Source organism: Panthera tigris, chromosome B3 (genome assembly GCF_018350195.1).
Source record: "Panthera tigris isolate Pti1 chromosome B3, P.tigris_Pti1_mat1.1, whole genome shotgun sequence".
Lineage (NCBI taxonomy): Eukaryota > Metazoa > Chordata > Mammalia > Carnivora > Felidae > Panthera > Panthera tigris.
The window spans coordinates 59,020,926-59,042,696 of NC_056665.1; the positions used below are offsets into that span (position 1 = coordinate 59,020,926).

Below are 21,771 nucleotides of genomic sequence, written 5' to 3' on the forward strand. Positions count from 1 at the left end.
TTCTTCTCTGAGTGGTTGAGCCTGAATGCTCAAGACAGGGTCAGGGGAACTCTTGATGGAGAGGGGGGCTGTCATTAGCCACATAGATCCTGGCTGCAAGCTCAACAATAAGGCAGGCCTGTAGTCCATAAGGGCTTTGAGAGTAGCCATGTCATACCTGCAGTTTACTCTGTATTGCTCTTCCTTTTTAATATTGTTATATAACCCTGGTCTTAGCTGTGCTATAAGGAGACTATGATGGGAAGAACCAGGGTTTGTGATGTCCTGGTGAAGAGGAGGCAGTGCTTCTTCCTGCTGGATCCCAAGGCAATGGTGAAAGTTTCATTGGCTGGAGAGAGATCCCAGAACATCAGGGTATGTGACATCTGAAATACAGGCAGGAGTAATTCAGTTATTTCAGGCATATGTTGGTGACAGAATCACCCTTAGGGACTCCTCAACAGTAGAGAAGGGAGGGAAACTTTAAAGGGAGCCGATATCCTAATAATTTGGAAGGTGGGAGCTCAGAGTTATTGTAGTTTGGAATTTTAAATATGGCCTCCTTTATACCCAAAAAATTAATGAAAGCTATGATGCTCTGATTATCAAGGGCACATGAGGCCTTTTATTGAACACACCCTTTTTATCCTGGATATCCTGCTCAAAAGGCTTGACAAAAACAAAGACAAACAAAATATTCCTCAGTGTGATTTTATGTGTCTTTTCTTTTTAGTTTCTCCCAGGCTTCTGCTCTCAATCCCTAAATAGGCATACATTTCACCAGAAACTGATAGTTTCTTGCTTTTCTTCCATTATGCATCCATCCTCTGTTTTCCTGACAAAGTGTTCTGAATAAGAGCGTAAAGGAAAGTTTGAAATTCTTTCTGGATATTATGCATAAGCATGGATGAATATGTAACTGGTCTTTCAATGAGGTGCCCATCTAAGTTTATATGATTTTCTTAGGCTGAACAGGAATGTTACTTAACACATTGGCATAGAAGCCACTGTTGTGGCTCATCCCTGTTGATTGCATCTATGGTCATACTCTGAAAAAAGACTGCATTCAGTTCCTGGGAGCTTTTCTGGATTCATGATGCTTTGCCTTTTTATTCTAACAGCTGCTTATTTGCATAACCTGTTAAAGACATTTCCCTACCATCAAACTACTGGGCTTCCTCTAGCTTCTTGGACATTTTTTTTTTGCTCTTACAGATTCTGTAAACAAACAGCAACTTTTGCCTTCAACATAAGTTCTGCCTGCCTGAAATCTTTCATTGTCTTCTCCCAACTACACAACAAAGCTGAGTTTTGCAAAATATCACTTTGACATATTAATAATTTCATTTATCTCCAAGACCTTCCTGAAATTCTTAATTTTTTCACGTATCTTTCCCCGGGACTTAGATGCAATGAAATATCTATCTCATTTACTTCACTCAACAAAAACTTACTGAATACTTACTGTGTTGCACATACAAGGCTACCTGCTGTGGCTACAAAGTAGAGGAACTCACATCTGGTTTAATGGCTAGAATATTTGACTTACTGTTCTAGTTTCTTAACTCTAGGATTACATTGAAAAGCGAAACCTCGGGGCGCCTGGGTGGCTCAGTCGGTTAAGCGTCCCACTTCGGCTCAGGTTATGATCTCACGGTCCGTGAGTTCCAGCCCTGCGTCGGGCTCTGTGCTGACAGCTCAGCGCCTGGAGCCTGCTTCAGATTCTGTGTCTCCCTCTCTCTCTAGCCCTCCCCCGTTCATGCTCTGTCTCTCTCTGTCTCAAAAATAAATAAACGTTAAAAAAAAAAAAAGAAAAAAAAAAAAAGAAAAGCGAAACCTCCTCTTATGACTATTGAATGACATAAATGAGAATGCAACTAATAAAGAGGTGATAACTAAAGTGGGAGAGGGTCCCATGCAAAAAAATTGGGAGAAATATTGGAAACCAAGGACGCAAGAGAAGCATACTATATTTAAGGAGGCTCTATGCCCAGAAAGGGGCTTGAGCTCAGGACCTGAGATCAAGAGTCACATGCTGTACCCACCGAGCCAGCCAGGTGCCTCCGGGTAAACAAACAAACAAACAAACAAGTACTTTAAAAGTTGGCTGTTTTCTAAGTTAATGTAGGGTTTCATTTTTATGTGTTTGTTATCCGTATAAACAAGAACAGTATAAATTAAAATAATAGGAAATTATGCATCTTTCATTATTTATTAAATTAATATATTTTGGCATCAATTTTGTGTTGATATGATTCTTTTATATAACGTTTCCTTCCATCAAAAAATTTTGAGCGAGAATATTATGTTTCTTGGTGAAGTTTTCATAAAGAACGTGAGATCTTTAGATAAGGGGTCACAAAGGGCAGTAGACAATTTTTTTTTTCCTCTGTGATACATACCTCCTGACATACTCTGGTGTTTTGTTGAGGCAGTAAGAAAATACGGTAATTCTAGTTCTGAAGGTGCAAGGAAAGGACCCACCACTTCCTCTGCACCCTACCGGCTGAAGGAGCACACCTCAGTCTCTTTTGTCTTCTGAAAATAAAAGCGAGGCATAGGGTGTTAGAGTGAAGGGTTTCCTAGGGGTTAAACCCGAGTGCTTAAGAGCCCTTTCGAACCCTACAGCTTTTACTTAAGTAGCTACTGTAAAATAGATGTTGTTCAAAATAAGAGGGCTGGGGCAGAGGCCCGTCGCGCCCACCTGGGGTACAGCTCAGGTGGGGGCAGCCTCCCGGTCCGGAGCGGAAGGTGCCTGCATTCTGCAGGTGCGGGGATTGTTTTCTTGCACCGCCCCGGCTCCCGAGAGGGCGGGACTCGCGGCGTTGCAGAGTGTGGGACTTGGCCCCTGAAGCAGAGTCTAAACGTATTCCACGCAGCAGACATTTATCCAGCCGGGTGCCCACACCTGGCCTGGGGGAGGGGAAAGAGCTTCTACAGGAACCGCAGAGACAAGAGGAGCCCCTCGTTTGGGACGCCAGAGGGCTGGTCCCGCTAGGCTCTGTCCGACTGCTTTCCCGTGATTGCTTCTCCCACCTGTCCATCATATCAATACCCTATCTCGATTGGCTCTTCTCTCTGCCACTCGGTTCCGCCGCGCTGACCCCCATTGGCCCCTCTCCGGCCGAGGCCCCGCCCCACGAACTGGGCATGGGGAGTGGGGCGCGGAGGAGAGAGAGCGGGGCGCTTGCTCGGGGCTGGGGGGAGGCGGTGGCGAAGAAGGAGGAGGAGAAGAAGGAGGAGCTGGGACAGCAGGAGGCAGCGGCCGCGACCCGGCTGGGGTGATGGTGCAGGTGCCCGGGGCCCGCGAGGAGCTGCCCGGCTGAGGGGCGCCTGGTCCGGGGTCCGCAGCGCCGCCGCGTCTCTCCCGGGGGCGGGCGGGCGGGCGGGAAGATGCTGAGCAGGTTGATGAGCGGCAGCAGCAGGAGCCTGGAGCGCGAGTACAGCTGCACCGTGCGGCTGCTGGACGACAGCGAGTACACCTGCACCATCCAGGTCAGTGCCGCGCTTCCCTGCCCGCGGAACCCCTTCGTCCCCCGACTCTGGCCAACTTGGCCCGCCGCCGCCGCCCGGGGTCGCCGCAGACCCCGGTGCTTTGTCCGTCCCCGGCTGCGGCGGACGGCCCCGGTGCAGAGAGCGCCTCCGCCCGAGACCGGGTCCGGGGCGGGGTACCAGGCGCTCCGCGCAGCTGCGGTGAGAGTCCCTCCGTCCCGGACCCTCAGCTATCCCTCTGCCCTCTCCCAGGGTGAGGGCACCCCATCCTGGCTCCTCGAGCCTGCGGGGTGGGGAGCATCTTCCGCGGGCGTCCAGAGAGAGGCGGGCAGGGCGGGAGGCTCCTACCCCGGCCGCCCCGTCGGGGGGTACAGGCTTTGGCTCTCCAGCCAGGCAAGGACCGCTGGCCGGCTTTTCTTATCTATCTTTGGTTGGAAGGATAATGCTGTATGTCATAATCACCCCCCCCCCGCCCCCCCCAGCATTTGTGAGTCAGAGCTCTCAGAAGGTAGAAGTGAACGCGCAGCCCATGCAGAGTGGCCTATGGAAGGGAGCCCAGCCTCTGGGCTCCCAGGATTAGCACCCCCCCCCCCACCCCGCCTTTCGCTCCGCAGATCTCATTTGTGTTGGGCAATTCTGGGGGGCGTGAGGTAAAGATTTAGCAACAAGTACCAGAGATTTGAGGATTGGCCGTGGCGAGAAAGAATCGGTGACTTACAAATAACACCAACAATACGTTAATGCTTCGCAGCATTTCTTCAGAAACCTGGTATTTTGGAAGGGATTTTTACAACCTCTTATGTGTTTTCACTACTGCTGTGTGGAACGTCTGGAGTAGTAGTCTTTCCCAGGAATGCAGTCACAGCCCTCTCTCCTCCTCTGTAAAGTCAGTGATAGGAAACATTGACAATGCTCCGGTGTTTAGTTCAGCAGCCGGAGGATCCTGCGCTCGCTGCCGGAAACTGCTCTTTCTGGAGAAGCAAATTGAGTTGGACCCGGAGGGGTCTCATCTGATCCCTTGCCTTTGCAGCAAGAAACCAGAGGGGGCTTCTCGCCTCAGATGTGGCAGACAAAAACTGTCGGCCTCTGGTTCTACCCTCTTTGTCTCCTGGGCCCCCAACCCCCCATTTATTTTTTTGCTGACAATGCTCAATAGCGGAAAATAGCGGTGTGTGAGAAAGACGCTGGGTAGTGTGTGAGAGCAGCTGCTCTCTGCTGAGTCCGTGCTCAGTTCAGCCTTCTCCTCACTTTCCCTTTTCTCCCACTCTCCAAACCAGCTCTGGGCATAAGTGCTGACTGCTGTCAAAGATCCAGGAGGGCAAAGAGAACAACATCGCTTTTTAAGGCCACTTAAACACAGTCATAAAGATGCTAGCCATCACGTGAAAAGGATTTTGGTAGTTGAATCTGATAGATGTTCTGTATTTTCTCACAGAATGAGTGGCATGCTACTTTTTGTTTCTATTGTATCTTTATATGCCATGTACAGTTTTTTTTGTTTGTTTGTTTTTGGGTGGGGGAGGAGAAAACATTGACTTGACATATTCACCATTTGAATACATTGTCTAGAGCTTTTAAACTCTTTATCCTTTTGTTTTAAAACTTAAAGCATTTGCACAATAGCATATAAAGGGCAGTTTAAGATTTAGACTTTGTGAGTCCTAAGAATACTTTGGGGTATATGGTGAAATAAAATTCCTGGGGCAGGTCATTAACTTTTGCCAAGGTATAGAGTACAAATGAAACAAAATTCACATCACCACTCCACTAGTGATAATCTTGTGGCTTTTACAGTATCACAATAAGACAACTAGTTATTTTTTCCCAGTTAGTGGAACCTTTGAGGTTGGTTGGTTGGTGGTATAGTTGTGGGTAGTTTTTATTACTGTTAAGAAAAACAGTATTTTTAAGTCTAACAGGACTTACTGGGTTTATGCTTGCTATATCTTACTATGGTTGTGTTTCTTTTCCTGCTGGTCTTCTTTCACATTGTTACAAGTCAATGTGTTATAAAAATTCAGGCCACATAAAAAATTAAGCTTGGTGTAACATGATTATACTGTAGTGAGTGTCCACTGTCTAGACATGTTAATGATTGTGCATTGTGATTCTTGCATGAAAATTTTAAAAATACAGGAATTCTGAAATTTATGTAATATTGTCAGTCTTTGGCACCAGTATTGTGAATTCCTTTTGTTTTTACCCAATGAGAGGAAATGTCAAAAAAAACCCCAAAAAAGACAGGATATTATGTGAAATTAATATTTTGTGGATATAGCTTTTTTTAAGCTTTTAGAGATTGAGCTTTTCTTAGTAACTTTCACCCCTTATACATTTCTGTAGTGTGTGTATTTGTGTGTTTGTGCATGTGCTTATTTGTTAAGCATTGGGCACTGGGTCTTTTAAATCAGTATGGAAAGGAGCTGTGAGCTACTTGCTAGGTTAAAGCAATATTCCTAACATTCTAGGAATTGCAGTACAGTATTTAAAAAAAAAAACTTGGTGATAATTTGGAATCATTTTCCTTAAAATATTGTATGCCATATTTTTCTTTAAATAAGGTATGTATTGTAGAGTGATTTCAGTACTTCTTGGGATAATCAGAGAACACTTAGGGTATTAGAGAGTCAGAAATGTATCACTAGGTTAGAGCCATAATAGCCACATTTGGTAAATTTCAGTTGTAGGAAATTCTGTCAAAGTATTGTTCTAGCCTTTAATATTGCACCAGTTCTACTGATCTAGCATTTAGGATGTGATTATTAAGGTAAGGAAAACACCTTATATCCTTTCAGTAAAGATTGCCTCAGTTACCAGACTATTCTTTTATTCTTTCTGATATGCAAAGGTATTTGTAGATCGTGAGAAATGAAAGTATACATAGGGTTGTAATATAATTGCTCCCCTGTGAAGAACATTGTTAACAGCTCCCTGCCAGTTTTGAAGGTCATTGCTTCATAAATGCAGATCTAGTCCGTAATCTCTACACATCTGTTTCATTTATGAATATGTACATTTATTTACTACATTTACTACCCTACTTTGTTATTTTATTTGGGAGCAAATAGGAAAAATGAAAAGGCTACCTAATATCTTTGAACTTAGTATATCAAATGGACTCATTTAAATGCTTAGATATGTAATATCCTAAGTAATAGATTTTTGACTGTTTTGAGTTTAATAGTTTATAAAATATTAAGAATATATACTAAGGAATGCCAGTAGAAATTCATATCAAAAATACATATTTTCAAGTCTGAAATATTACTTTTTTTCTGATTACTGAAAAGTAAAGCTGCCCTAGAAATAAATTTGATTTTACTGGGAACACATTAAAATAATAACTGATCAAGCAGCTAGGTTAAATTTGTTTTTGCAGTTAAATGAGGTACTATCATAAATAAAATGCATATGTACAGAAACAGTTCTATAGTAGAACCAAGATCTGGATTTGACTGCGGCTCAGCCATTTAGTAACTGTGGGACCTAGGGTAAGAGAGGGAGTACTGGGGGAGAGAACAAATGTATTGAGCCCCATACTTGCGAGGTGCCCCGCTTGTGTTCTCACTTACCTCACAATAGCATTTGGATTCAGTAGACACCTCTTGTACCAGCTGAAGAAAATAAGATTGTGGATTGCTGGGAGAGCTGATGTTTTCTTGAATGGGCAACTCTGTACTATGCTTTCTGCTAGGTGCTTTGCTTATACCTTACATCAACTATTTGAGAGGTAGGTGTTATTATCCTCATTTTACAGATGAAAGGCTTGGATGAAGGAACTTGCTCAAAGCTAGTAGTAGGTGGCTATACTATATTGAAACTCTGGTCATTTTGTCTATAAAATCCCAGCTTTGTTCCCTGTATTCCTCCTGACTTCCTAAGTCAGTTCACCTGTCTGTATCTTAATTTTCTCATCCGTAAAATGAGAACAATAATTAATACTTATTTCATAGTAAAGAGAAAATTATTTGGTAATGTCTTTACAAATACTAACAAGATTTAAACAGACTAATCTGTACTTACATTGTGCCTTATTCTATTCAAATAAAAAATAGGATTTTGTTTTTGGAAAATAAATTAACCCTTAGGTGTCCTTAAAATGATGCCTGATTAATCTCAGTGAAATTGTACAATCCAAAGCTGGAATAACTGGATTCTGTAGTAGAATTCTTCTCTAAAATTCAAGAGTTCAGGTTTGCTTTCCTTCTATCCTACCAAAGCTTTGGCTTTAGAGGGGCATTTATTTCCTGGACTGACCATGATTTGTCTTTTCTAAGAATTTCTGTTTCATATTTGGTAAGCAAAATCCTTGGTTTCATTAATGCAAAAGGGATGTTGTTAGAGAATTAAGATAATTTTATTCACAGAAAAACACAAAGCTGTTGTATTTTCGTGAATTCATTGTTTTTTTCTAAAACTTTGTTTTAAAAAGGTAATTATGGTGTCTCAGGATCTGTTAAAATAGTAAGTCAGACTCTAATTCTTGAAACTAAGGTCCAAAATTAGCCTTCTAGAATCCTAAAAGCACTCATATTCTGTTTCTTAATTTGTATATGGAAATATCTATTGTATAAAACTAATGCAGATCAACCTTTAAGGACAAAAGGTATATTTTAGATATGTATTTATGCTCTTATTCTTTCTCCTTTTGAAAAAGTCCAGTTTAGGGAAATAGCAGTGGCATCCAAGAGAAACCTAGAAGCATTCACCATAGCAGATTTTACTCAAGGGCATTTGTATGAATTTGCATTCAATTAAATGCTTGGAATGAATATGCTAGACAAGGCAATTCAACATAGTGTATAATAAAAGAGCATGTGGTTTTTGAGCCCTCTGTTTGTTACATTGCCCAGAGACAAGTTGATCGTGTCTGTGCTAGTGTTAATATCACACTTAAAAAAAAAGTTTGCCAAGATAAAAATCAGACAACCTAAGACAAAAAATAGTCATTTTTACTATACAATTTTAGTGGTTTATGTATAGGTATTAAAATGTGTAGCCCAAAATAAGCAAGGTGGTAATTTAAGTGATATGATTATTATAGTAAAATATTTTGGGTTATTTTAATAACTCTTTTAGTAGATTACACTTTAGAATTTTTAAAGGGGAGAGTAAGAGGAAGCTATAAATTTTAAACCCTAAGAATTATATCACAGTGACTTATATGTTTATAGTTGAATGAATATTTGTTCTGATTTGTTTGTGCTACATGATGGCTGAGTTAACTCCAGCACTTTAAAATTTCATGTGTCTGGGGCTCCTGGGTGGCTCAGTCGGTTGGGTGTCTGACTCCGGCTCAGGTCATGATCTCGCGGTCCGTGAGTTCGAGCCCCGCGTCGGGCTCTGTGCTGACAGCTCGGAGCCTGGAGCCTGTTTCGGATTCTGTGTCTCCCTCTCTCTCTGCCCCTCCCCTGCTCATGCTCTGTCTCTCTCTGTCTCAAAAATAAATAAACATTAAAAAAATAAATAACATTTCATGTGTCTGAAAACAACAAACATTCTCTAACAACTGTAAACCAGTTTCAACCCATCCCATTCCAAACCACTTTGCTTTGCAGCCCCTCTCCCTGGTGAGAGGTATGGTATGTAAATGTGGTATTTTATGGAGCCTTTGAGGTCTCTGATAACTTTCTGCAATTATCCTTGGTTGAATTAGTAGAGCTGTGGTCTAGAATTCCTATGATTTTTTTGGTTTGTCTCTTAGGATTTCAAGCCTTTCAGGTCTCCCCTTCCTCCATCTCTGCAGGTTTAGAAGGCTTAGATCAAATGAATACTGTGTAGTACAGTGCTTCATGGGGAGTTGGAGGTCTGGCGGAATTAGGATATTGACATTGGGATCACCACAGCCACAGAAGCTTCCTTCACTCTTTCCCCTAAGTCAATGCCACATAAAATCTCCTCATAGCCTCATTTTCTAACCTCTTGCCCCAACAGGAAGAAACCCATGCTTCCCAACCTGTTTCTAATTATGTCTATTTTAAGCTGAATTCATCTTCTGATAGCCTCATCTGTAACATTCTGACTGTAGACCCTGTTCCATGGAGCAGCCTCCTGTGGGACACTGTTCTTCAGCTCTGCCTAGCCAGAGCTTATACAACAGATGGGAATATGGAGGATTGGCAGCAACCTCACAGCTTCTATTTCTTACTTACGTGGTGCTCAGGGAGGAAGGTGCTGCTCTCCTGGAGGCCAGGTGGCTGTTGTTGTCCCTCTGTTTTCTGGCCTTGATACTTTGGGCTCAGGTGAACCACCTGAATGGTTCTCTCATGCAGCTGAGAACTTTGAAGACCACTAAAGCATCTCCATTCCTATGTTGTAGAGTGAATGGTATTTCACCTAAGAGAGCAAAACACCTTGTCACATATCCATCCTAGCCACTGAAGTAAACCTCCCATTTCTTTAAGACCTTAGATCTGGTGGGTGGCCAATACAACTTTTTGAACTTTTACAAACATTTTAAATAGCAGTGGAGCCCAAGAGAGTAGGGAAAGCAGTTTCGGAGGCTAACCCCTAGATTTAAATTATGGACTTCTTGCTGCCCAAGGCCACCATGTGTTATTGTCAATATTTTGAGCAAGATCTTCTATATTGGTCTTTCACCAACTGTAAATGCTGTACTATCTCTAAGGATGGTGTTTTACTTTTGTAGTCTTTCCAACTTAATTGTATTATATCCTAGATTTGGAAAGCAGGAACTTGTATAGTTAGGTTCAAATTCTCCAGACTTTTGCTTGCTACTAAACACCAACTTGTGTGAATCAAGTCCTCTAAGGAGATCCTTCCGTGCCATGCTCATACAGGCAAAATAATTGGGCCACATGCTTGGCAACCACTGAGTTTGTGTACAATAGCTCCATTCACTTGTCTACAGAAAACACCCCTTTGACAGTGATTATAGCTTTCATTCCCCCTCTTCTACTTCTGACTCCTTGCATTACCATGACCTCATCTTCTGGTCTGTATTTAGAGACACTTTGGACCACTCCAGAAATGCTGTAGGACTCATTTCTGTATGTTAAGGGTCATTTCAAAGACGTAGACAACCCCTGCCCACCAAGGGAAACCATTCTAGATCAGGACCATACCTAGCTATTTTTATGTCTTATTTGAGCCATCTTACTGTGTCACAACTCGGGGGCTTTTTCCTTTTGTAGAAATTGGGAACCTTGTTAGAAAGCAAGGAGAATAGAATAGGGGGATGAATTAAAGCAATGGTTCTCAAAGTGTGGTTCCTGGATGAGCAGCATCAGGTTCTCCTGGGCACTTGTTACAAATGCAAATTTCTGGCCCCACTGCTGACTTAGTGAATGAGAAATACAGAGGATGGAGCTCAGCTTTCTGTTTTGTTTTTTTTTAGGTTTTTTTTTTTAACGTTTATTTATTTTTGAGGCAGAGAGAGACAGAGCATGAATAGGGGAGGGTCAGAGTGAGAGGGAGACACAGAATCCGAAGCAGGCTCCAGGCTCTGAGCTATCGGCACAGAGCCTGATGCGGGGCTCAAACTCACAGACTGTGAGATCATGACCTGAGCCGAAGTGGGACGCTTAACCGACTGAGCCACCCAGGCGCCCCTCAGCTTTCTGTTTTAACAAGGTAGGTCTTAACGCTTTCTGAGGTTAGAGATCACTAGTACTGGGTCACACAGATATTTAGTAAAATTGATGAGTATTGTTGATTGAGTATAATGAGGGAGAAGGAGAAGCCAAGAGTGAATCTCATATTTCTAATTTTTGATTTATTTCTGAATGGCCTTAACTGATTCTCTACCCTTGTAGGGTAAAAGTTTATTTGCAGATATGCATACCAGTTTCAGGTGGGCAGGAGTCATGATGGGTCATCATTCCAATTTGATGCTCTTATGTGTATTGGTTTTATTTTTGTCTTCCCTGACCTAGAAAGAATATGATTATTTTATATTTCTATACTGTTTTTCAAAGAAATCTTCACCTCTTAAAGCACTGGGGGTGTAGGAAGACCCTTGTTTGCAAACATGTAAATAGCAAACAATAAATCTCATGGGATTCAGCACTAAGACAAGGTAGTATGTTGTGGCAGTGCAAATCTGGGGGAATAGAAATTAAATATTTCTCAAAGGAGGTGAGATTTGAACTAGGTCATGAAAGAGTGCCAAAAGCAGAAAATGGGCTGTGGGGATGGGTAAAGGGCATTCCAGGCTGAGGTAACAGCAGGCAACTTGAAGGTAGGAAAGCTAAAAATGTAAAGCCAAATGTATTTAGTCTTTACTATGTTTATCTGACGTACTCTGGTACAGTGGAGTCGAATAACAATCTAGTTGCCTAGGAAAAATTGCTGTCAGCAAATTTCAATCACTCTTGACTGCTCAGAAGACTTAGTCTAAACTAAAAATAACACAAAGCTGGTGTTGAATTAAATCTAACTCCAAAAGTATATAACACAAATTAAGATTCTTCACAAAGCAATGGCATCATATAAAAAGGTAGAGTCATGTATCAGTCTGTGCTAATTCTGTGGCTGCAGCAACTATGCATATACTTTTGTTTCCAGGGGACCTCATCTGTGGCATCAGCTTATTTATCCACCCCAAAAAAGAGAGTATCAAATCCCAACATTCAGCTGATGTTTGAAAATCCTTTGGCTGAGATAATGCAGCCTAAATGGTGCATTAACAGTTAAGAAATGTGACCAGTGGAGCCCTAAGAGGCACAATTCTGCATCTCTGTTCCCAAACCTAAGTGACCACCAAAAATTGCTTTTCTAGAGGATGGAGGAATGCTTCCCTGGATTCCCCAGTGAACCCCTGCCTGCCAGCTCTGAAGTTCCCAGCCCAACACAGGGTGCACTTTGAGCATTCCACACAATGCCAGGCTAGAGCTTTGGGGATGGGAACCTCCAGGAAAGTACTGTTTGGCATTTAGGCAATCAATGTTCGGCAGAATGCCAATGCTAATAGGTTATTTTGCTCTGGAAAAGGAGAAAAAGAAGGGATAGTTTAAAGACTGATGAATAGGGGAATGACTGACAATACAGGCACTCCACTTTGTTGGAGAGATTAAGGAGGCTTGCTGTGAAGTGGTATTATGGGAGCCAGATAAATTAGCAAAGGCCCACAGGCCCAAGACCTGAAAGAAATAGTGGTTCATCAAAACAGCATGCCCCAGGGCACGCTCAAAAGTCTGGCCACTTTCATTGAACTCATAGTAGAAAAAAGCCAAATCATTAGGAACCCTTATAAGCTGGTAGTCCATTCAGGCACTCCATAGTCAGGCAAATTATCCTTTGCCTCCAGGCAGGTGCAAAGCCTTATTTCCATATTGCTTGATTTAACTCCAGGGTCCTCTAGTCTGGGCCTTAGCCTAATTTTGAGGACACCCAAGTGGAAGGGTTGGTTTCACAAGTACCAGAGGATTCCATGTACTCTATGCAGGAGATGCCACTAAGATTATTGTTTGGTCAGACATGAGCCAGGCAGATAAGAACATTGATCACAGCATAAGGAAGTAGAATTAATTTATCTAAGGATCTCAAGTACTTCTAGGGGATAATTTTTTTTTTTAGATTTTTTGAATGTTTCTTTTTTGAAGGAGAGACAGAGCATGAGCAGGGGAGGAGCAGAGAGAAAGGGAGACACAGAATCCAAGGTGGGCTCCAGGCTCTGAGCTGTCATGTCAGCACAGAGCTTTTTGCGGGGCTCGAACTCACAGACCATGAGATCGTGACCTGAGCTGAAGTTGGATGCTTAACTGACTGAGCCACCCAGTCACCCCTCTAGGGCATAATTTAGGCTGAAGAAAATACCCAGCCTGCCCTCTTTCAGATTTTTGATTCTAGAAAAATCCAGAATCCTCCAGAGTAATTATGGAATTGGAGGTTTGTAGGGCAGAAGGACCCCATGGGCTGGCAGTGATGCCTGGGATGTTACAAGGCATGTAGAGCCTGCAGTTTCATAGGATACACTCATCCCTACAACAAAATACCATATCAGCTCTTTAGGTGTCCTCTCAGAAGAAATTTGGCTGCATAAAAGATGAAAATCTGATCAAAACATAAGGTAGTCCTAGTACTACAGTGCAACTTAATCTATACCCAGCTTTAGATTCTAGCATTATGTGAAGGTTTTTTTTTAAAAAGTGAATGGGAGTTGGCTTGGTGTAGCTTCAGGACATAAGATACTGAACCAACTATTGCAGTGTCAGAATATATAAGCAACATAGCTGATCTGAAAAATCAATACTTTGCTTATTTTTAAGTATATCTTATTTAGATAAGCTTACCTAAATGAGTACCCACAGTACAGAAAGCACATCTAAGAATTGTGTTCTAATTTGGGGTGCCTGGTTGACTCAGTTGAGCGTCTGACTTTGGCTCAGGTCGTGATCTCACAGTTGATGAGTTCGAGCCCCACGTTGGGCTCTGTGCTGACAGCTCAGGGCCTGCAGCCTGCTTTGCATTCTGTGTCTCCCTCTCTCTCTCTGCCCCTCCCCCACTTGTGGTCTGTCTCTCTCTCTCAAAAGCAAATAAACATTAAAAAAAAAAAAAAAAAAAGAATTGTAGGGGCACCTGGGTGGCTCAGCCAGTTAAGCTGCTGACTTCAGCTCTGATCATGATCTCGAGGTTTATGAGTTTGAGCCCCACATTGGGCTCTGTGCTGACAGCTTAGAGCCTTGAAGCCTGCTTTGGCTTCTGTGTCTCCCTCTTTCTGCCCCTTCCCAGCTCACACTCTGTCTCTCTCTCTCTCTCAAAAATAAATAAATGCTAAAAAAAAAAAAAATTGTTTTCTAATTTGTATGGTAAAAGAGAACACATATTTCTCATATTCTAATTTTTGATATTGGGTACAGTAGACTGATTATTTTTTTTAAGTTTATTTTTGAGAGAGAGAGAGCAAGCGAGTAAGCACGAGTGGGAAAGTGGCAGAGAGAGAGGGAGACAGAGAATCCCAAGCAGATTCTGCACTGTCAGCACAGAGCCTGATGTGGAGCTCGAACTCAGGAACCAGGCGATCATGACCTGAGCCAAAGCCAACAGTCAGGCTCTTAACCGACTAAGCTACCCAGGTGCCCCTAGACTGATTATTTTTAAGAGACAGATATAATATTGTCTTGCTGCACATTATATCTTTTACTATGTCATTAAAAAGTAATACAGACTATTCCTACTAAGAATATATCTCACATAAAATATCTTTAGTTTCTGGTTGAAAGAAAATAATAAAAAATGGAAAGCCTTTTCTTCACATCTTGAATTCTATAGTTTTATTTCCCACCATCTTTCCTAACACCATAGCTCTTCTGTTCATCTCTTATGATCTCCTTTGTTTTATCGTAATTTATTCTTGGGCCACTTATTTAATACAATCTCTTATCACTATTTCTTTCTTTTTCTTTTTTTAAAGTAAGCTCTACACCCATTGTGGGGCTCCAACTTAGGACCCCAGAATCAAACTCATGACCCCAGAATCAAGAGTTGCATGCTCCACCGACTGAGCCAGCCAGATATCCCTTCGTAACATCATTTCTAATTGTTATCACTACTAAGTTATACCTTTGCTTATTGTCAAATTCTTTGGTGGACACACCTGTTGGTAGTGGTGGGAGGTGTTAAAAAAGGTGCAGTTATAATGTGTATAAATACACATTGGAGCATAATGTGATTGATTTCCTTTAATTTCATTATTTAACACAATAGTGTATATTTTAATTAACTGGAATTTGAGACAATATAAACAAATGAAAATATTGTATAAAGTGATACTTTGGGGATGGACTGAGTATGTTTAGAGTTTTCTATTCACTTTTTTTGCAGTTATTTCTTTAAAAAAATTTTTTTAATGTATTATTTTTTGAGACACAAAGAGAGTGCAAGCAGGGGAGGGTCAGAGAGAGAGAGAGAGGGAGACACAGAATCCAAAGTAGGCTTCAGTCTCTGTGCTGTTAGCATGGAGCCTGATGCGGGGCTTAAACTCGCCAACACACAAGATCATGACCTGAGCCGGAGTTGGACACTCAGCCCACTGAGCCACCCAGGCGCTCCTGCAATGGTTTCTTAATTAGATTAGATTAACAGACTCAGTGAGACTCTTCCTGTACTGTAACTTCAGGTCTGGTATTTCAGGGCTGGGTCTGCACAGTGGGGGCACTGCCTATGGCCAGGAGAGTCTTTATTTTCCACAGCTGAAGTTGGTGAAACTAGAGGGAGCATTAAGATAATTGATAAGGAGAAAGAAAAGATCAAAACCAGAGAAACCTCTGGGATGGAGCAAGATGAACCCTCAGCAGAAATACCTGGTCAGAATCTGGAGTGAGAATCTGGAGAAGCAGGTTGGAGAAAATGAAAGAATGTTGGATGTCTATTTTTTGTTGTTGCAGCTGTTTGTGATAGGAGAGCTTTAATGATTTAAAGGCGTTCACTGAGGTTGGCCCCCATGTGGGGGTAATTAAAATACTCAATAATCGGGGCCCCTGGCTGGCTCAGTTGGTGGAGCATGCGACTTTTGATCTTGGGGTTGTGGGTTCAAGCCCCACGCTGGGCCTAGAGCTTACTTAAAAAATAAAAATAAAATAACTCAACAATCAGTGAGTCATGTTGAATACCTCACTGACCAAGACTCTGCGAGAACATGCTGGAATTGACTCTATGGCCCTCTGCTGGGCCAGACACTATTTCGTGTTGAATCATGGGAGGTGGGGTTCACAGTGGTCCTGGGGAAGAGGGAGAGGCCTCTTAGGGCTGTGGCTATTTGCTGACTGGTAGAGAAATATTTCGATATATATATATTTAAAAGTAAGCTGTCCATTTGCTGCTTGCCAAATACAGGGTCTTAATGGTCTAGGTTTTACTTTCCTGTGGAACAGTAGGCGCATTCCTATCTTTCACATGCTTCCAAAATGCAACTTTGATCATTTTCTCTTTTTTAAAATCCTTCAAGATTCTCCCATTACTTACTTGATAACAGTCTTTTAGCATGGCATAGATGCCCTTCCGTTACCTCTGCTGCCTTCCTTTCCAGACTTGTCTCCTGTTGTCCTCCCAATGCATTTTATACTGCTTTGTAGACCATCAGCTTCTCACGTTATTCCAAGGTAAACTCCCTCCACAGTGTTGTTCGGCTGTGCTTTGGGGGACCTTATTATAGCATCTACCATATTCACTTGTAAATATTTACTCACATGTCTGCCTCTCACTAGACAACTGTTTGAAGGGCGGAGGCTTTGTACAGTTAGTATCTAAGGTCTCACCTAGGGGCTCCATAAATGTTGATTGTAGATATGCAGGAATGAAAATGTTAGCTTTGATAAACAGGATTATTAATAATGCAAATGTAAAGTTACCTTTAACTTGAGCTAAATAGATTTAAAAAATGAACAGATTTTTCTGGTCGTTGGGGTGATATTATGGTACTTTAAAAGTCGGTTAGTGGTGATAGGTGTACAATTCTAGGATTGTACTAAAACCCACTGCATTATACACTTTAAAATGGTAATTTGCTCTCTCTCTCCCTCTCTCTGCCTCTTCCCCATTCACACTCGTGTGTTCTCTCTCGAAATAAATAAATAAACATTTTTTTAAAAAAAGGTAATCGGGGCACTTGGCTGGCTTAGAAGAGTTTGTGACTCTCAATCTCAGGGTTGTGAGTTCCACGTTTGGTATAGAGATTACTTAAAAAAAGTAAAATCTTTTTTTAAAAAAAGGTAATCTTATGATATGAATTATATCTTAATTCACATGTCAGTTTCCTGCCTTTGATCATATACCACAGTTATGTAAGAAGTTACCCTTGGGGGGGAAGCTGGGTGAAGCATACATGGGACAATTTAATACTATTTTTACAACTTCTTATGAGTCTATAATTATAAAGTTTTAAAATGTGATTGAATCAGTTTTCTTTAGCAAATATGCTTATTACTTAGTTTGGGTTTATGGTTCAGAATGACTATAGAAAGTTTTCTCACTGATTAGACTCCAGTAACCTTTCAAAATGATGTAGGTTTATAAGTAGATAGGTCTTGACATAACATACTTGAAAATAAAGTCAATTCTGTGATAATAAAAAGGTAAGGTAAGAGTTTAAAAGTAATATCTGGTAGTTTTTTTGCATCTTTATTTTTTGCTGTGATTCTCTGTTCCTCTCTTTGTAAGTTTTCTCTGACATAATTAATTACAATTAAAATGAATGTCCTGACAAATTACACATATCATAATGTGTCATTGTTGTATTTTAGAGAGTTATTTGGTGTAATGTCCATATTACATATTTTAATTTAATATGTTAATTGAGCCATTTAAAAATTTATTGTGTACTTACTGTGTTCTGGGCTCTGTGATAAGCACTTTATGTGTATTCTTCATTTAATCCTACCTGTTTAATGGAAAGTGTCATTGTCCCTAATTCCAGATGAGTACAATAAAGCTTAGAAATGTTAAATAACTTGCCTACTTGCCTACTGTCCCACAGCTAGTCAGTGGGGGGGGGAGCTAGGATTCAAACTCTGTATGACCTCATCATTGTTCTTAGTCATTGCTTTCTGATGAAGCAGGCAGTATAGTCCAATGGGAAAAACATTGACTTGGGGGAGTCAGGAGACTTGTGTTAAATGCCTGACTTTCTAGACTGATTAACTTTGAGGGCTTAAGCAGGTAATTTAAGCTTTCGTCTGCAAAATGAAGAGGCTCAGAAAGAAGACCCTTCCAGTCTCTTTTAGCACAAATATTCTACAGTTCCTAAGGAATTTGTCCATGGCTCAATAGGGTTTTTGTTGTTGTTGTTTTATAATTTATTGCTAAGTTGGCTAACATACAGTGTATACAGTATGCTCTTAGTTTTGGGGGTAGATTCCCGTGATTCATTGCTTATGTACAACACCCAGTGCTCATCCCAACATGTACCCTCCTCAATGCCCATCACCCATTTTCCCCTAGTGTTCCCTCTGTGAAGGATATTCTTTGTAAACACAAATATTCCTTTTAAGGAAAGAGATGTCAAGGCAGATCTTTGTGACTGCTTCGGTCTGTATTCTGGCCCTTAGTTTTGCAGAATACAAAATACCGTTTTATCTACTCGTTCAACACAGATCAGATTCTGGGGGATTGACTCATGCTAATCAAAATCATAGCTTTTTTTAAATTTATAATTTAGAATCTCTGTTAACTACAGTGGGGTAGTGAATACTAGTTTCTGTCATTATAGGCACTTCTTTAGGATCAGAGACTGGAAGAACAAATTTGAAAGCCATCTTGGAAGGCAAATAGTTTTGAGGGGTATTCTTCGAGGTTGTGTAGAAGCCTTATAAACCATGTCTGTTTCAGAGTACAGAGCTAGTAATTATGTATCTACAAGAATCAGTGTTTTTATCTTGTTTGATTAGTACTTTCTAAATGCTGATAAACTCTGCCCTTTAGTCCTTTCCCTACTTGGTGCAGATTATTGTACATATGTTAACAATACAGTTTTAATTTCTTTTTTTTTTGAAGGTATGTCCCAGTTTAGAGGTTACACTCTGTTTACTTTGATTACACTTGAGTGTTTCTCAAGACTGTACTTTAAATGCCATTTTCTCCCCTAAGTGGACTTGGCCAGATAACTTTCTTTTATTTATGTTGAGTTTTACTGCTTTGTTTTTTTGGAGGGATGGCTTTTTTTTTTTTTTAAACTTTGATCTCAAATTTTGCATGGTCCTCATGTATATTACTACTACATTACCACTCTTTTCGTAGGCAATATTACATAATATTGATGACCTTTGTAGGAGGCATGTGCCACATATGTTATAGAACTTAAGAGTGAATTTTGATACATTGTAAATGTTTCCACTATTCTTGGGGTCTCAAGGTTCCAAATACTGTTTTCTGCATTTCTTACAATGTAAACTTGGCTTTTTTAAAAAGTCAGGTTTATTTGGGTACAATTTACATTAAGTTCACTTTTTTTTTTAAAGTAAGTTCTAGGCCCAACATAGGGTTGAACTCACAACCCTGAAATCAAGAGTTGTGTGCTCCACTGACTGAGCCAGCTGGGTGCCCCTAAAAATCACTCTTTCATAGCTGTACAGTTCTTTGAATTTTGACAAATGCGTGTAAATTGTGTAACCATATATAGAATATTTCCACCATCCCATCAAGTTCTCTTTTGCCCCTTTATAGTCAGTCTCCACTTGCTTCTCTGGGTGTCTGGCAGCCACTAATGTGATTTCTGTCCTTATAGTTTTGCTTTTTCCACAATGTCATATGAATAGAATCATACAATATGTAATCTTTTGAGTCTGGCTTCTTTCACTTAGCATAATGCTTTTTTGAGATACAAATTACATATCATAAAGTTCATCTGTTTAAAGTGTACAATTGAACAGTTTTTAGCATATTTGTGGAGATGTGCAATCATCAACATAATCTAATTTTAGAACATTTATATCACCCCAGAAAGAAACCTTGTACCCATGAGCAGTCACTTCCGTTTCCTGTCTCCCTCCCCTCAACTTTCTGCCTTAGGCAAACACTAATCCACTTTCTGTCTCTATAGATTTACCAATTATGAACATTTCAAATAAATGGTATCATACAATACATGGTCTTTTGTAACTGACTTCTTTCGCTTAGCATATAATGTTTCTGGGGCTCATCCAAGTAATAACTTGTATTAGTACCTCATTCTATTTTATTGCCAAATAATTTACTGTAGTATGGATCTGTCACATTTTGTTTATCCATTCATGAGTTGTTGGACATTGTTCCACTTTTTGGCTATTATAAATCTTGACAATTTATGTACAAGTTTTTGTGTGGATGTATATTTTCTTTTAGATGTGCTGTGAACATTCCCATACAAGTTTTTGTTTGTTTGTTTTTAGTTGAAATACAGTTGACATACAATACTGTATTCGTTTCAGATGCATAACACATATATATAATTTTTTGTGTGGAAATAGGTTTTTATTTCTCTTGGATAGATACCTAGGAGTAGGATTGCTGGATCATGTGGGTAACTCGATATTTAATGTTTGAGGAATTGCCAGTTTTCCGAAGTGGCTGCATGAGGGCTCCAGTTTCTCCACATCCTTGCCACAAATCCTCACGATTATCTTTTTGATAATAGCCATTCTGTGGGAGTGAAGTAGTATCTCATTGTGTTTGTTTTCTATTTTAATTTTATTTTAATTTGTGTAGTTAACATACAGTGTTACATTAATTTCAGATGTACAATATAGTGATTCAACAATTCTATCCATTACTCAGTGCTCATCATGATAGGTGTGCTCTTAATCCTCTTCACCTATTTCATTCATTCCCCGCCCCCAACCATTTGTTTGTTCTCTATAGTTAAGAGTCTGGTTTGTTTTGTTTTGTTTTGTTTCTCTTTCCCCTCCTTTGTTCATTTGTTTTCTTTCTTTCTTTTTTAGAAAGAGGTTTTTTTTTTTTCTTTAAGAGAGCACATGAGCAGGGTATGGGGGGAGAGGGCAGAGAGAGACAGAGAATCTTAAGCAGGATTCACACTCAGTGCAGAGCCCAGTGTTGGGCTCAGTCCCATGACCATAGGATCATGACCTGAGCCAAAATCAAGAGTTGAATGCTCACCTAACTGAGCCACTCTGGTGCCCCTATTTGTTTCTTACATTCCATATATGATGAGATCATACAGTATTTATCTTTCTCCGATTGACTTATTTCACTTAGCATTATACTCTTTAGCTCCAACCATGTTGTTGTAAATGGCAAGATTTCATTCTTTTTTATGGTTGAAATATATTCCATTACACACACACACCCACACACACACACACACCCACACCCACACCCCCCCCACACACACACCCACACACACACACACACACACACCCCACATCTTCTTTATTCATTCATTAGTCGTTGGACACTTGGTCTGCTTTCATAATTTTGCTATTGTAAATAAAGCTGCAGTAACCATAGGGGCGTAAGTATCCTTTCATAGTGTTTTTGTATCATTTGGGTAAACAAGCCAGTTGTGTGATTACTGGAGCATTGGTAGTTCTAGTTTTAATTTTTTGAGGAACCCCGATAATATCTTTCACGGTGGCTACACCAGTTTGCATTCTCTCCAACAGTGCATGAGGGTTCCTTTTTCCCCACATCCTCATCGACACCTGTTGTTTCTTGTGTTTTTGATTTTAGCCATTCTGACAGCTATTGAGGAGATGTCTCATTATAGTTTTGTTTGCATTTCCCTGATGATGAGTGATATTGAACATTGTTTCATATGTCTGTTGGCCATCTGTAGATCTTACAAAATTTTTTTTTAACATTTATTTTTGAGAGAGAAATAGAGAAAGTGTGTGTGTGGGGGGGGAGGGG

General features: G+C 40.6%; 1 protein-coding gene and 1 long non-coding RNA gene across 2 annotated transcripts in view; one reads left to right on the plus strand and one right to left on the minus strand.

The window, feature by feature from the left end:
- Positions 1-330: 330 nt before the first annotated feature.
- LOC122239498 (translation initiation factor IF-2-like) lies at positions 331-4,092 on the minus strand. Its single transcript, XM_042989219.1, has 4 exons — positions 4,067-4,092; positions 2,684-3,874; positions 2,382-2,517; positions 331-365 (listed from the first exon to the last, which is right to left on the minus strand). Exons 1-2 carry the CDS (start codon positions 4,090-4,092, stop codon positions 3,028-3,030), a joined length of 873 nt encoding a protein of 290 aa, XP_042845153.1. The 3' UTR covers positions 331-365; positions 2,382-2,517; positions 2,684-3,027.
- Positions 4,093-7,076: 2,984 nt separating this feature from the next.
- The window catches only part of LOC122239475, a 38,552-nt gene continuing 23,857 nt past the window's right edge, over positions 7,077-21,771 (plus strand). The window contains exon 1 of the long non-coding RNA XR_006218640.1: positions 7,077-7,201. This is a non-coding gene — a long non-coding RNA (uncharacterized LOC122239475). The remainder of the gene's footprint in view (positions 7,202-21,771) is intronic.